At 42.3% G+C, this 13,498-nt stretch overlaps 1 protein-coding gene across 1 annotated transcript in view; it reads right to left on the reverse strand.

Moving 5' to 3' along the window:
• Nucleotides 1–2,282: 2,282 nt before the first annotated feature.
• Nucleotides 2,283–13,498, reverse strand: part of lipea (lipase, hormone-sensitive a) — a 30,000-nt gene continuing 18,784 nt past the window's right edge. The window contains exons 9-11 of the mRNA XM_038281557.1: nucleotides 5,118–5,345; nucleotides 4,132–4,496; nucleotides 2,283–2,982 (exon numbers count right to left, since the gene is read on the reverse strand). Of these exons, the coding sequence (XP_038137485.1) occupies nucleotides 2,749–2,982; nucleotides 4,132–4,496; nucleotides 5,118–5,345 (827 nt within the window). The 3' untranslated portion in view covers nucleotides 2,283–2,748. The remainder of the gene's footprint in view (nucleotides 2,983–4,131; nucleotides 4,497–5,117; nucleotides 5,346–13,498) is intronic.

A 13,498-nucleotide genomic window follows, 5' to 3' on the forward strand; every position in this document is an offset into this window, starting at 1 on the left:
AACGCCACAGCCTACCTGAGTATTGTTGCTGACCATGTCCATCCCTTTATGACCACAATGTACCCAACTTCTGATGGCTACTTTTAGCAGGATAATGCGCCATGTCATAAAGCTGGAATCATCTCAGACTGGTGTCTTGAACATGACAATGAGTTCACTGTACTCAAATGGCCTCCACAGTCACCAGATCTCAATCCAATAGAGCATCTTTGGGATGTGGTGAAACGGGAGATTCGCATCATGGATGTGCAGCCGACAAATCTGCGGCAACTGTGTGACGCCATCATGTCAATATGGACCAAACTCCCTGAGGAATGCTTCCAGCACCTTGTTGAATCTATGCCACCAAGAATTGAGGCAGTTCTGAAGGCAAAAGGGGGTCCAACCCGTTAGTAGCATGGGGTACCTAATATAGTGGCCGGTGAGTGTAAGTGGTAATATAAAGAGAAAAATATCATATCATGAGAATTAAGTCCAGAATAGTCACAGTTTGCAGAACTATTTCAGTCCAGTCAGTAACAGGACCAGGTTAGATTATTTTAATTATTTTTATCCTTTACCAGAATTAAGTCAGAAGAATGAAGCCGAAGTGAAATGAAAATAAATTTGTAATATTAAAAAAATTACAGTATAACAAATACAAAGTATGTTCTAAGATTAAAGTCCCTCTGATGCTGTTTAAGTGTCTTTATCCACAGATTTGCCACAATCAACATGGCGGACGCTCTGACTCAACCACAGCATAGACAGACACAGTCTACTTTTAAGGCTAGGCTTAAAACTTTCCTTTTTGATAAAGCTTCTAGTTAGAGTGGCTCAGGTTATCCTGAGCTATCTCTATAGTTCTGCTGCTATAGGCTTAGACTGCTGGAGGACATAGGGACCCCTTTTTCATCATTCTGCTTCATTCTATCTCTATTCTCCCACTCTGCAGAATCTGTTAGTTCAATCTCTAACGTTCTGCTCTCTCTGCTTTTTCTCATAGTAGCTTCATCTGGTCTGTTCCTGTTTGGCTGTGACTCCATCCTGGAGAGAAATATCAGCTGTGCTGCTGCCATCAACACCTTTGTTTCTAGATGTTGGAGCTTGGCCTGTTTTCCAGTGTAGTCCTGTTTCTCTGACTGTGACTAACTGGATGTGCTCTCTTCATCCTCTGACATGGGAGCTGGCTCGGAGCTCGTCTGCCTGGCTGTGTGTTTCCTGGACGGGGCCGCCTGTGGAGCTGGTTGACAGTTGCCTTTTGTATCTATGCTTCTTTTTCTATGTCTGCTTCTGTCTCCTTGAACCCCAGTGGGCCTCAGCAGATGGCCGCTCACACTGAGCCTGGTTCTGCTGGAGGTTTCTTCCTGTTCAAAGGGAGTTTTTCCTCTCCACTGTCGCTACAAGCATGCTTAGTGTGAGGGATTGCTGAAGAGTCAATGAGTCGATGCAATCAGCTGGTTTTCCTTAGATAGAAAAGTTTGAATCAATTTCACTGGATGATTGAACTGTAAAGCTCCTTCAGATGACGTGTGTTGGCTCTATCGAAATAAACTGAATCGTAATTAAATAGGGAAACCCTTCCAAATGAGGCGTCTACTTATATAATGTTTATGCTATTATTACTCTTCTTTGGCTTCCGTATTCTTCTAAAATGTCTTATACATTTTGAGACCTCCTGATTATGTCCTTTTGAGGTTTTTGCAGCAATATCTCCTCCTATAAGCCCTTCATTGATTTAGTCTTGTCTCTCTCGGGTGTCGAAACAATAATGTTTTTTATACCAAAATCATCCTCCTTTGTATCCAACTCTGTTCAAGTCCAGAAGTGGTGAAAAACCAACCTTCCTTTCAATTTAAACCTTCAATAAATAATAACAGAAAGTAATAAACCACTCCTGACCACACAAATGGTTCTGGTAGTTCAGATTTATTGCACACTCTAGAATTGTTTTTCAGTTTGTGTCCTCCACCCTCTGGACCACAAACTGCTGTAAACATGGTTAACATCAAGTTATACATGAGGTCCAAAAACATTCATGGTGAAAACATCTGGGATGAGCTTCCTGTTAAGCCTGATTAAAGTGACATAAAAGGCAGAAGGTGAAGCATCAGGATAGGTGCCATCAGAACCTCTACAGGTGAATTTGTTTTCCTTTGTTTCTGCAGAGAGAGAGTAAACCAGAAGAGAGCTCAACATGGAGGGAAACATCAGAGGAACCGGACAGAACCAGGAGTCCCGTTTCTGGATTCTAGTTCCCTCTGCCAGCAGGACTCGGACTAGAAGCTCTCTGTCAGCCTGAGGCAGATTAAAGTCCCTCTGTGGTCCATCTGCTTCAGACGGACCGGGTTCGATGGCAGAAGGGGAGGAAGACGACCGGATGGAGCAGAGCTTCATCCGGAGGCATGAGAACATCTGTGGTGGGGAAGAAGAAGCTGGGCTGGAAGATGAAGCTCCGGTTCTGCTGCTCCAACAGTCAGCTGAGGTGGATCGGACCCCAGAACAGAACCAGAACTGGGATGAGGTGGAGTGCGTTTCTGATAGGAGGAATGTCTGGTTTCCCTCCTGGCCCCATTTTAAAAACGGCTTTATAACCCACAGCGTTGAGCTGCCAAACGGTACCAGTGACCCATTAAGAACCCAAAGAAGAGATCATTTCCTGAGCTTCCAGAAGCTCCACTAATCAGAGGGTTAGTCGGTAAATCTGTTAAAGACAGTTAAGCTGTGCAGTAAAGGATTAAAGTGTTAGAACCGCCCCGATGCCCGCCGCTAAGTGTCTGTCGGGGTGGACGGTTTACCGACGGCGCTCTCTGGCTGGAAGACCTCCATGATGCGTGCAGCGCAGATGTCGGAGGCGAACTGCGTCTCCTTGCAGATCTGCGACAGGCTGAGGAAGCCGTGCGGAAGGTCGTCTACCACCGTCAGGGTCACGGGTTGGCCCACCGCCCGCAGCTTCTTGGCGAACATCACCGAGTCATCGAGCAAGGCGTCCAGCGCCGAGGCCTGCGGGAAAACATGCTGCGTTCAGCTTATAAGGAAAACACCCGAACTCTGGAAAGTATTCACACCCCCTAACAAATGAATGTATTGCAAAACATTAGATGTTTTTTTATTATCTTTAACAATTTTGGAAAGTATTGTGTGACAGGATCGCCAGGTCTTCAGGGGGTTGAACATCTAATGCAGTGTTTCCCAACCTTTTCAGACTCATCTATCCTTTGGGCATTTTGTCTCACCATAAACCCCCCCCCCCCAGTCAAAAGTATGGATGATTGTCCAAAAGTGGAACGCACAATAAATGAAATAAAGACTATTTTGTACAGAAGCGTATTGCACTCACCACAGAAAAAAAAAACAGCTGATTTTAGTATCTCGTAATTTTGAGAAAAGATCTCATAATTAAGAAATAACATCTTATAATTACGAGATAAGATCTCGTAATTATAAGAAAAAAAGTATCGGTATCAGGCTAACGTTATGAGGCTAACTGTATGAAGCTAACTGTATGAGGCTAACTGTTTGACGCTAACGGTATGAGGCTAATGGTATGAAGCAAACTGTATGAGGCTAACTGTATGAGGCTAACTGTTTGACGCTAACGGTATGAGGCTAATGGTATGAAGCAAACTGTATGAGGCTAAATGTATGAAGCTAACTGTATCAGGGTAACGGTATGAGGCTAATGGTATGAAGCTAGCTGTATGAGGCTAACTGCATAAAGCTAACTGTATGAGGCTAACTGTTTGACGCTAACGGTATGAGGCTTCTGGTAGGAAGCTAGCTGTATGAGGCTAACTGTATAAAGCTAACTGTATTAGGCTAACTGTTTGACGCTAACGGTATGAGGCTAATGGTATGAAGCTAAGTGTATGAGGCTAGCTGTATTAAGCTACCGTATCTATATCCTAACTAGGACAGTAAAAGTTGTGTGTCATTTATATTTTTCTGATTTAAAGCAAATCCAGGCTTATAAAAACGATCTCTTGACTCCATGGGGCGACCCGACCCCTTCCTTGGGGACCCCTGCTCTATGGTATTATTTCTATTCTGTCAATCAGGAAGTAGGGCCCTTTTCTTTCACCGCTTGGTGGTGCATGAATCTATAGATCTGGTTCGGATCGGGATGAAACAAACCTATCCTCTGTCTCTTACCACAATGTGAACAGGGGGCAGGCCCCTCAGCAGACTGGTCGGCGCCAGCACAGGAGACACGAACGGGTTCCTCATCACAGGGCAGGACGTTGGAAGGACGTAAGCGTGGCACTCCGAGCGCAGCGGCTCAAAGCCGTCCGGATAGTGAAGGATGTCTGCAGAGGTCACAGTGGCGGCGGGAGCCGACGCCCTGCGGTGATCGATCCCTCTGTGTGACCGAAACAACGCTCTGCTGGGGTCCAGGAAGGACTGGATCCAGTTGGAGGCTCCCTGAGTGAGGTCGCTGAGCAGCAGGGCCGTGTCTCGGCCCAGAGCGCTCAGGCTGCCTCTTCGCTCTGCAGGCTGGACCGTCTGGAAGTCTGAACCTGGGGGAGAGCAAGCCCAATTATTTACAGAGTAATCCAACCCAACTCTAAACTTTCTGCTTCTGAATGCAGACAATGCAGAAGTTATAGTATTTGGACCAGAATCTCTGGAAAAGATGCTAAGTCAGTCACCTCTTTGGATGTACTGGAAATAATCGAGATTTTTTCTTAAAATAAGTGCATCTGTTCTTGAATTCAGGAGGTAAGTCAGAAACTTTGCCAATGAAACAAGACAACTTACATTTGAAAACAAGAAATAAACAACTTCTTTGTCTTACTCCAGGTCCTTATTATCTAATAATCTCATTTTAAAGTCGTAGGGAAGCGTCCGTTCCAACCGTTGCATTTCCGAATTTTCCCGAGTGGTGGCCGACTTTACACGAGTGAATAAAGTGAATGTGATTGGTCGATTATCAAGGAGTTGTTGTGGCAGAAGGTTCGCAAGCAAGTTTGATATATTAAGGTCAGTGTTTGACTTCAGAGCTTTGCTGGTCAGTAAATATCCTCCGTCTTTCCTCCCACATCTTCAGGTTTACACATGCATTTCTCCGGAGCGTTTCGGTCCAAAGGCGACAGAAAGTTCTGCCGAGTCAAAGGAGCCGTGAAGCGGCGCCCACATACCTGCATAGGCGTTGAGGCATTTTGCAAGAACGCCTAAAGGCAGCAGAGGGTCGATGAGTGTGAGCAGGCGGGAGGGCGAGGCGTCGGTGGTGAGCAGGGTGGCGGGGTAGGCAGCCATGATGCCGTCAGGGACCCGGATCCCGACCGTGAGGGCTTTCATGGACACGGTGATGCAGAGGTTTCCTCCAGCGCTGTCTCCAGCCAAGCAGACCCGTTCTGCAGTGGAACCTGGGATTCAGAGAAGATCATGGAGAATGAGTCCGTTAGCTCCGACCTGTTCCTCCAGAACCACAGAGATGAGCTCCTGGACTCGCCTCTGTTAGGTAGAAACCGGGCCGCTTAATGTACAGAACCAGCTTTTAGTCACAGTCTATTTATTCTGAATAGGGTTGGATCAGAACCAACGGAACGTAACTCCAGAACCTTCATGTCATCCAGTCTAGAACCAGATTTGGGTCATTGCTACGAAAGTGGTTTCGGATTTCTAGTTTAGAACCTGAAAGAAAATGTTCACGAAGAGAAACTTGAAGGAAAAGTTATAATTTTTGTCACAATCACTGAGTCTGGGAGCGGCCATTTTTGCCCTGATATAGTAGCCCCTCCCTCCTGCCCTCTTCCAGCAGTGACGTCACGGTGCGGTAAGCCTAGCGCCATTCTCCCCGCTTTCCAAGCTAAATCAATGGGAACTACTAGACACATCTGCAATCAACAACAATTATTGAAGATTTCCAGAGGACTTCACCATTGAAATTCACCAGAGTTATAGTGAAACTGACAATGCCCACGTGCATGGCAGCTGGATGCTGGAATACATCGGGTAAAAGTGAAAAAAAAAGAGTTATTCCACCTTTCTGATTCCTGATCCTCCACGGACGGGTTGGTCGTTGGATCGCCAACTTGAAGAGGGAGGATTTGCCATCGAACTTCTGGCCAGAGAAAAAACCCGTAATATGTAGCCAACATTTGGAAGAAGAATGTTTTCAAGATGACTTGGATAATAGCGCGTTGTGACAAACACCAGATACAGCACTGGGACTTGATCAACAGCCGATACCGCACCGTGACGTCACTAACCAGTAGGTGGCAGTAGTGTTCTTTGACAAACATGGATGCCTCCAGTAAAGCACATTCACATGGAAATTACTCTGAATTAAAAACGCTGATCATTTATTGAACAGGATGGAATCATTTCAGATTTAAAGAACTTTCAGAAGTTTGAATTCTGAATATGAGCGGACTTTTCTTATAATTAAATGCAAAGAATACAAAAATGGGACATGGAAAAAAAAAGATTATCTAACGAAAGTCCTAAAGAATAATAAAAAAAAAAAAAACGCAAAAAGTAAACTCTAAAAATATTGGTTTTGAATTACGCTCAAAGCCTTTTTTGAGAAATTACTCAAATCTCATTTGAAACGTTTATTTTGCTTTAGATAATTCTGGCACTAATTTTATCTCCATAGACTTCCTTTTTTTCGTATATAGCTTTTGTTCGTTGGACCACTACCAGTAAAACAGCCCCGCAGCATGATGCTACCACCACCATGCATCAGTATCGGACCCAACAGCCTTGTTGTCATTGGGTTCAAATGCCCTAAATTATGCCTCATTTAGGCATAAAACCAGAACCAATTCAGTTTCTCCATGTGGCTCAGCTCAGCTTGGAGATGGAAATAGATGCTAACCATAAGCAGGGCGTACACTGTATGATTTTTCTGCCCTTTTTCTCCATTAGAGAGAGAATTTTCCAATTGGGCCGACTTTCAGCCTGATGGTGCGTGGTGCCGTGCCTTTTCTTTTTAGGGCTTTCAGCACAACATCTGCTGGCTAATCTGGACCCAACCTGATTTAAAACATTTATAAATTACTGCATGTTATCCGACGACAGTGTCTAACTTTACTTGCGCCTCTTCTCCTGTTAATACGGTAAAGCCCTGGGGAGCGTCCGGCTCCAGGCTGCACGTGATCCAAATGAGCCAATGAGCTGTCAGTCTGGGTTGCTGCTGCTGCTACTTTTAGACACAGCAGGCAAACCTGTGGCAAGCCGGGCGATGGGAAAGAAGGAGAAGACCATGAGAAAAAGAGAGCAGAGAAAGTGTGGACTGCTGGAAGAACTGCGGTGAACTGGTGAAAGAAAAGTGAAATGGCGTGCTCAAAGATGACCCTGCACATTTAGAGGATGTTTGGCTCAACCTGCTGCTGTGAAGCAGGATTCTCCACCATGAACAGAATCAACAATAAATCTGGATCCAGGCTCAAAATGAGCTCCTTGATATGTGCTTGAGAATGGCTTAGTCTCTGGTTAAACCCAGGTTTAAAGCCTTGCAGGGCAGCCTAAAGCCCACTGCCAACATTAAGACAGAAACAAGGAAAGGAAAAAAGATCAGTTCAAGGGTTTTATAAAAGATATGAAAGTCACAATGTTTGAAGCATCCAATGCAAGAGCAGCAGATTCCAGAACAGCTTCTTCCCAGCTGCCATTAGACTGAAAAAAGCACTGAATGTTGGAAACTGTAAATGATACACTAGTGTTATGTAGGGATGCACGATATTGGGATTTTGGCCGATATCCAATATGCCGATATTTTAAAACTCATGTAGCCGATAACCGATATCGATACTAATGTTAAAGCTGGACAAAAATAAGTAGTCATTGAAAATAGCAGTTTTGTTATCCATTTACTCAAATATATTTCATATGCTGATATCAAATTGATTTTTAAAAACGCGGTATCGATCTATTTTACTTTCAAAATCTGGTGAAATTTCATCGTTCTGTTACAAACTCTCGTGATATTTTGCAAATTCTTGTGAGATTTTGTTAGTAAAATAGATCGATACCGCGTCAATATATCAACATATAAAAATATGGCAACATTTGGTGAATTTTCGGGGGATTTCGTAGCATAACGATGACATATAGCAATATTTCATTAGTAAAAGAGATTGATATGGTGTTTTTAAATGGCAATATATCAGCATATGAAGATATTGGGATATTTTAATGGATCAATATTTTTTCCCTCGTCTTTAGAAGTTTTTAAGTCTGTAAAAAAGAAGTTTTTGAGGAAGAAGAAGAAGTATTTTTTTTTTTAGACTTTAGAAACTCAGAAGCTGATCAAATATCGGGTTAAATATCGGTGGGGTGGCCGATGTCCGATATTCAGTTTTAAGGCCGATACCGATAGGGGGCCGATTATATCGTGCATCCCTAGTCTTATGTTTACATTTTATTACTGCTGCACTTCAAAAATGAAAATGTCTTGAGAGCTGTACTGAATGAAACTTCCTTTTGTATACACCCCGTTTACAAAATGACGATAAAGTCTGTCTAAGGAAATCGTCTATATATCGAACAGAGAAAGATTGCTTCACTTCAATTTTTAAAATGGAAAAAAAATCCTTTTTTTATTTATTTAAAAATTCAAAGTATAACATGGACGTATAAACACCTGCATTTTATTTAAATGTTATATTCTGTTTAAAGTAATGGTTTATGATTAAAAATGTCTCCAGACCTTTACTGGCTGAGGATTTTCTTTATTTAGACCCCGCTAATTTTTAATTAGTGACCCCTTCTCTAGTTCCTATCACAGACTCTGCATCAAACTGACCTTATCAATGCGTTTGTTTTTTTTCACAACATGTCTTTCCTCCTACAATGTTTACATTTCATCACTGTTGCACTTTAGGGAATGGAAATGTCATGGGAGCCATAAAAAACTAAGTACAAAGTGACAATAAAGACTGGTTCAGAGAAAACACACATTTTTAGATGGAAAACTTCAAGAGATCAATTGTTTTGGATGTAAACGTCTCTCTGAAACACCGAATGAGTGAAAATCTAGAAAAGTTTTTCTACTTCATCTCTAAGGTCCATTTTGGTGCTCAGCTTTCCTTTATCTCCACCTTACAGAATCACAGCTGCAGAGCTTCCTTTTAATTTCACTATTTTGAATAAAAATCTGAATTTTACTGTTAAAAAAAATGATGCAGCAAAAACTCCCATCATGCATTGCTCTTCATAATTCTTTCCTTTGCTGTAGGTCCAAACAATTCCCTGAAAAAGTCTTGGTTCATCTAAAAACATGGAGGTCAGAATGAACAGGAAACACCATCTAAGGTCACATCTCTCCTGTTTCGCTCCAACTGAAGTGGTTCAGTGCACTGGAAAAAAAAATTCCTTAAATTAAGCGTATTTACCCTTAATTTGAGTAGGTAAATGAGATCATTTGCCAATGGGATGAGTATTTTCACTCTTAGAATAAAATAATTAGATAATATGCACTTGAAATAAGAAAATGCAATTGTGTTTTCTTATTTTAAGTGTAAATTGTCTTGTTCCGTTGGCAAAATGTCTCTTTTACCTCCTCAATCCAAGAACAAATGCACTTATTTTAAGAAAAAATGACTTATCTAGATTTTGATGCGGACTTTGAAGACTTCTTTTTATGCCAAAAGGATCCAATTGTGATCGCGATTCCCAAAGAGTTTTCAGGATAAAAGCTCCTTTCATTTGGAACCAGCTCTGTTTATTTTTGTGACTTTTTATTTAAACTGATTCTTGTTTCCTAATGTTAAATAACAATGTTGAAATTAGATTTTTAATCATTTAAAAAAAAGATACAACGTTTTGCATTCCTATTCATTCCCACTTTAGCTGGATGTCCCTAAATAAAATCTGAAACCAGACCAAGGAACCCAGCAGACGGGTCAGGGTGAAGGTTCTGGTCAGGATAAAGCAGGGTTAGGTTTGAATCGATTCATCAACTGATCATAAAGACAGGATGGACCCCCGGCAGACCTGCCGAGAACCAGAGGTCCACCTGGACTGTAAGGGTGTGCAAAATAATCGTCATGACGATGCATCGTGATTCTAATTTTTGTGGTCTACTGCATCGATTCTTGCCTTCAAGAATCGATTATAAAAAAAAAATGAACAAATAAAATACATGATTGGTTGGCGCACATCAGCCAAACTAAGTGGAATACAACTTCCAGTCCAGCAGATGTCGCTGCGGATGTGTTGACGCCCGCTGCTTTGTGTCACAAGCATGTCCGGCTGTGGGATACTGAGACGAGTCATAATAAAACTAATAAAACGATAAAACATAATAAAACGAAACAAAACATGGAGGACACTATGAAAATTCGCCCCGCGGCTCCATCACATTTCAAGTCAGATGCTTGGATGCATTTTGGCTTTAAAAACAAAGAAGGTAAAAATGAAATTGATACGATGCACGTCATTTCCAAAAGGGGAAATATACATTTGAATGTTTTCATTTCATTGGTTTAAAGGACCACTGAGGCCATGTAAACGGCACTGATCATCCTTATTTTGTTATTTTAAGTTTGATGAATCCTCAGATCTTTTTGTCAGTGTGTCCACCCAGTAATAGTAATATTTCTGTCCAGTATTTGTTTTCATGGCAACACCTCTTAAAGTCATTTCAATAAATACAGCTGATCACTCAGTCCATACACCTGCTCTGCTCCTCCCGTCCGCAATCAGCTCTGACGGGAGTCACCTGTTTTCTGCAGTTTATAAACCCCATCAGATCAGTCCTCTGTGCCAGATTATCTCGAGCCAACCCGCTACGAATAGTCCAGCATAGAAAAGATTACCTGATTGTCTACCTGTTTCTGACCCGATCTCCCTCCTGATACCGAGCCTCTCTCTCTGCTCTGCCTCTGGATCCCCGCATCTCTGAGTCATTCGGATCGCTCTGCCTGCTCCCTTCTCTCTGGATCACAGACTCGGAAAAGCTCCGCCCAACTGGATCAAAAACTGGTAAACCTCCCTCGATCCGCCCGCCTGTCTACCTGCAGCCTGTTTGCCCACACAGATTCAGCCCCGCCATCAGAGCAACCCTCTCAATAAACCAATCAATCTTCACTAACCTGTTTATTTGGATCCTGTCTCTGTCTCATTACATCTTTAGCACCCCCCCCATTGTGACTCGGTGGTGTGAGAGAGAGAGAGAGAGATCTGGAGGTTACATTTGTATTTCGGTGCTTGGTGCTGAGGCACTGTTAAAGGGGTTGCATTGTTTGTAATAAACTGAAGTAGGCCTATAGAGCAAGTTTGTGTGGGCATATCAGTTGTTTTTACACTGAAGCAAAGGTGGCAGAAATGATTTTGAATATGATGTTTTTACATTTAAATGGGCTGTGTGGAATTTAAAGTATTTTAAAAGGCCTAAACATTTTGAATTTATTTGAAAAAGTAATCAAGTCTCCTGGATGTCTGGGTGGCAAACTGGGGGTCTTGTTGGAGACATTTCAGCATCTTCCTTTTAATAGAAATGATTGCCAAACTCCTCAGTCTCTCATGCCCCATTCTTGTGAAACTTTTAATACGTTTCAGGCAAGAGAAGCTCTTCTCAACTCCTGCTGAGGTGGCACCCAGGGGGGGATTTACCATTAGGCAATACTAGGCAGTTGCCTAGGGCCCCAAGTTCCTGGGGGCCTCATAAAACTCGGTTTACATGTATAGTTAATACAACTAATCCTTATTTGTGCACATTAATTATGTTTTTGATAAAAATCCTTTGGCCAAAATGCCATCAGAACGCTGATAAATAGAGAGGAAAAAGGGACAAGAAGAGAGGGACAAAACCTAGAACAAATAATGGATGTCTATTCTATTAACATTTCTCTATCTGTAGAATGGGTCTGCTTTATGCGTTTTCTTCTCAGGGGGCGCCCTGCCTGTCTTTGTCTAGGGCCCAAAATTTCCGAAATCCGCCCCTGGTGGCACCAATAGTAGTAATCAGAGACATTAGTCTGTACACCTCAGCCATCGCCTCATCAAGCCCGTTGGACTTCATGAAGCTTATGGCTTCGCACAGTTTTTTGGAGGAGTGGAGCTCATCATCACTGTAGTAGTGCTGCAGCTGTGCTTTTAATTTAGGCTCATCAAAGAAGTGGCCGTATGTCTCGAATAGGTTTGCTAATGCTTTGGTAGGGAATGCTGCCTTAAATGAGTCGAATTTGTCAAAGTCTAACAGCTCCATAAAATGTAGACGATCGAGCTGCGCTCTGATGCTGTCGTGCACTGCTTCGTAGAGAGATCTGTAAAACTCGGTATGACTCTGCTCACCCTGCCTTTCAACATCCTGAAAACAACATCAATTACTTCCATTGTTTCGTTTATTTAATTCAACAGTAATCAAAGGCACTATTCAACAAGTCGATGTCCGTTCTAGAGAATGAATGAAAAATTGCATGACACTGTCATCCGATCAGCCCATCCTCTTCATTCTGATTGGGCACATCGACGAATGCAGCATTGCAGATTGGCCGCTTGATGACAGGCTAGCATTTCGAGCTGACCCGCCCAAAGGGAGGACCGTCCTCCCTGTCCTCTATTCACTTCAATGTTAAAATGAGAAGCCCGCGCTACGGCCAGGTTTTGAGCATTTATAATGGGAGTCAATGAGGGGGTTAGGGAGGACGGTCCTTAGCGGACCGTTTAGCGATTTAGAAGTGCTAAAATAGAATTTTACCGCAAACAACCTACTAAATACCTATGAAATACCAACAATTATATAATTAATACGTTTTTCATTTTTATTATAATATCTTCTGCAAGTTTTGACAATTTTTTTAGGGAGGATCTTCCTCCCTTTCCTCAATGGGGGAGACGCCCTTGATATATATACAGGTGCTGGTCATAAAATTAGAATATCATGAAAAAGTAGATTGATTTCAGTAATTCCATTTAAAAAGTGAAACTTGTATATTATATTCATACATTACATACAAACTCATATATTTCAGATGTTTATTTTGTTTAATTTTGATGATTACAAATGACAACAAATGAAAATCTCAGATTCATCATATCAGAAAATTAGAATATTACTGAAGACCAATAAAAACAAAGGATTTATAGAAATGTTGGCCAACTGAAAAGTATGAACATGAAAAGTATGAGCATGTACAGCACTCAGTATTTAGTTGGGCCTCCTTTGGCCTGTATTACTGCAGCAATGCGGCGTGGCATGGAGTCGATCAGTCTGTGGCACTGCTCAGGTGTTATGATAGCCCAGGTTGCTCTAATAGTGGCTTTTAGCTCTTCTGAATTGTTGGGTCTGGTGTATTGCATCTTCTTCTTCACAATACCCCATAGATTTTCTATGGGGTTAAGGTCAGGAGAGTTTGCTGGCCAATTAAGAACAGGGATACCATGGTCCTTCAACCAGGTACTGGTAGCTTTGGCACTGTGTGCAGGTGCCAAGTCCTGTTGGAAAATGAAATCTGCATCTCCAAAAAGTTGGTCAGCTGCAGGAAGCATGAAGTGCTCTAAAACTTCCTGGTATGTGGCTGCGTTGACCCTGGACCTCAGAAAGCACAATGGACCAACACCAGCAGAT

The sequence above is a fragment of the Cyprinodon tularosa genome, unplaced genomic scaffold, assembly GCF_016077235.1.
Source record: "Cyprinodon tularosa strain WSP-4 unplaced genomic scaffold, ASM1607723v1 ctg1033, whole genome shotgun sequence".
NCBI lineage: Eukaryota > Metazoa > Chordata > Actinopteri > Cyprinodontiformes > Cyprinodontidae > Cyprinodon > Cyprinodon tularosa.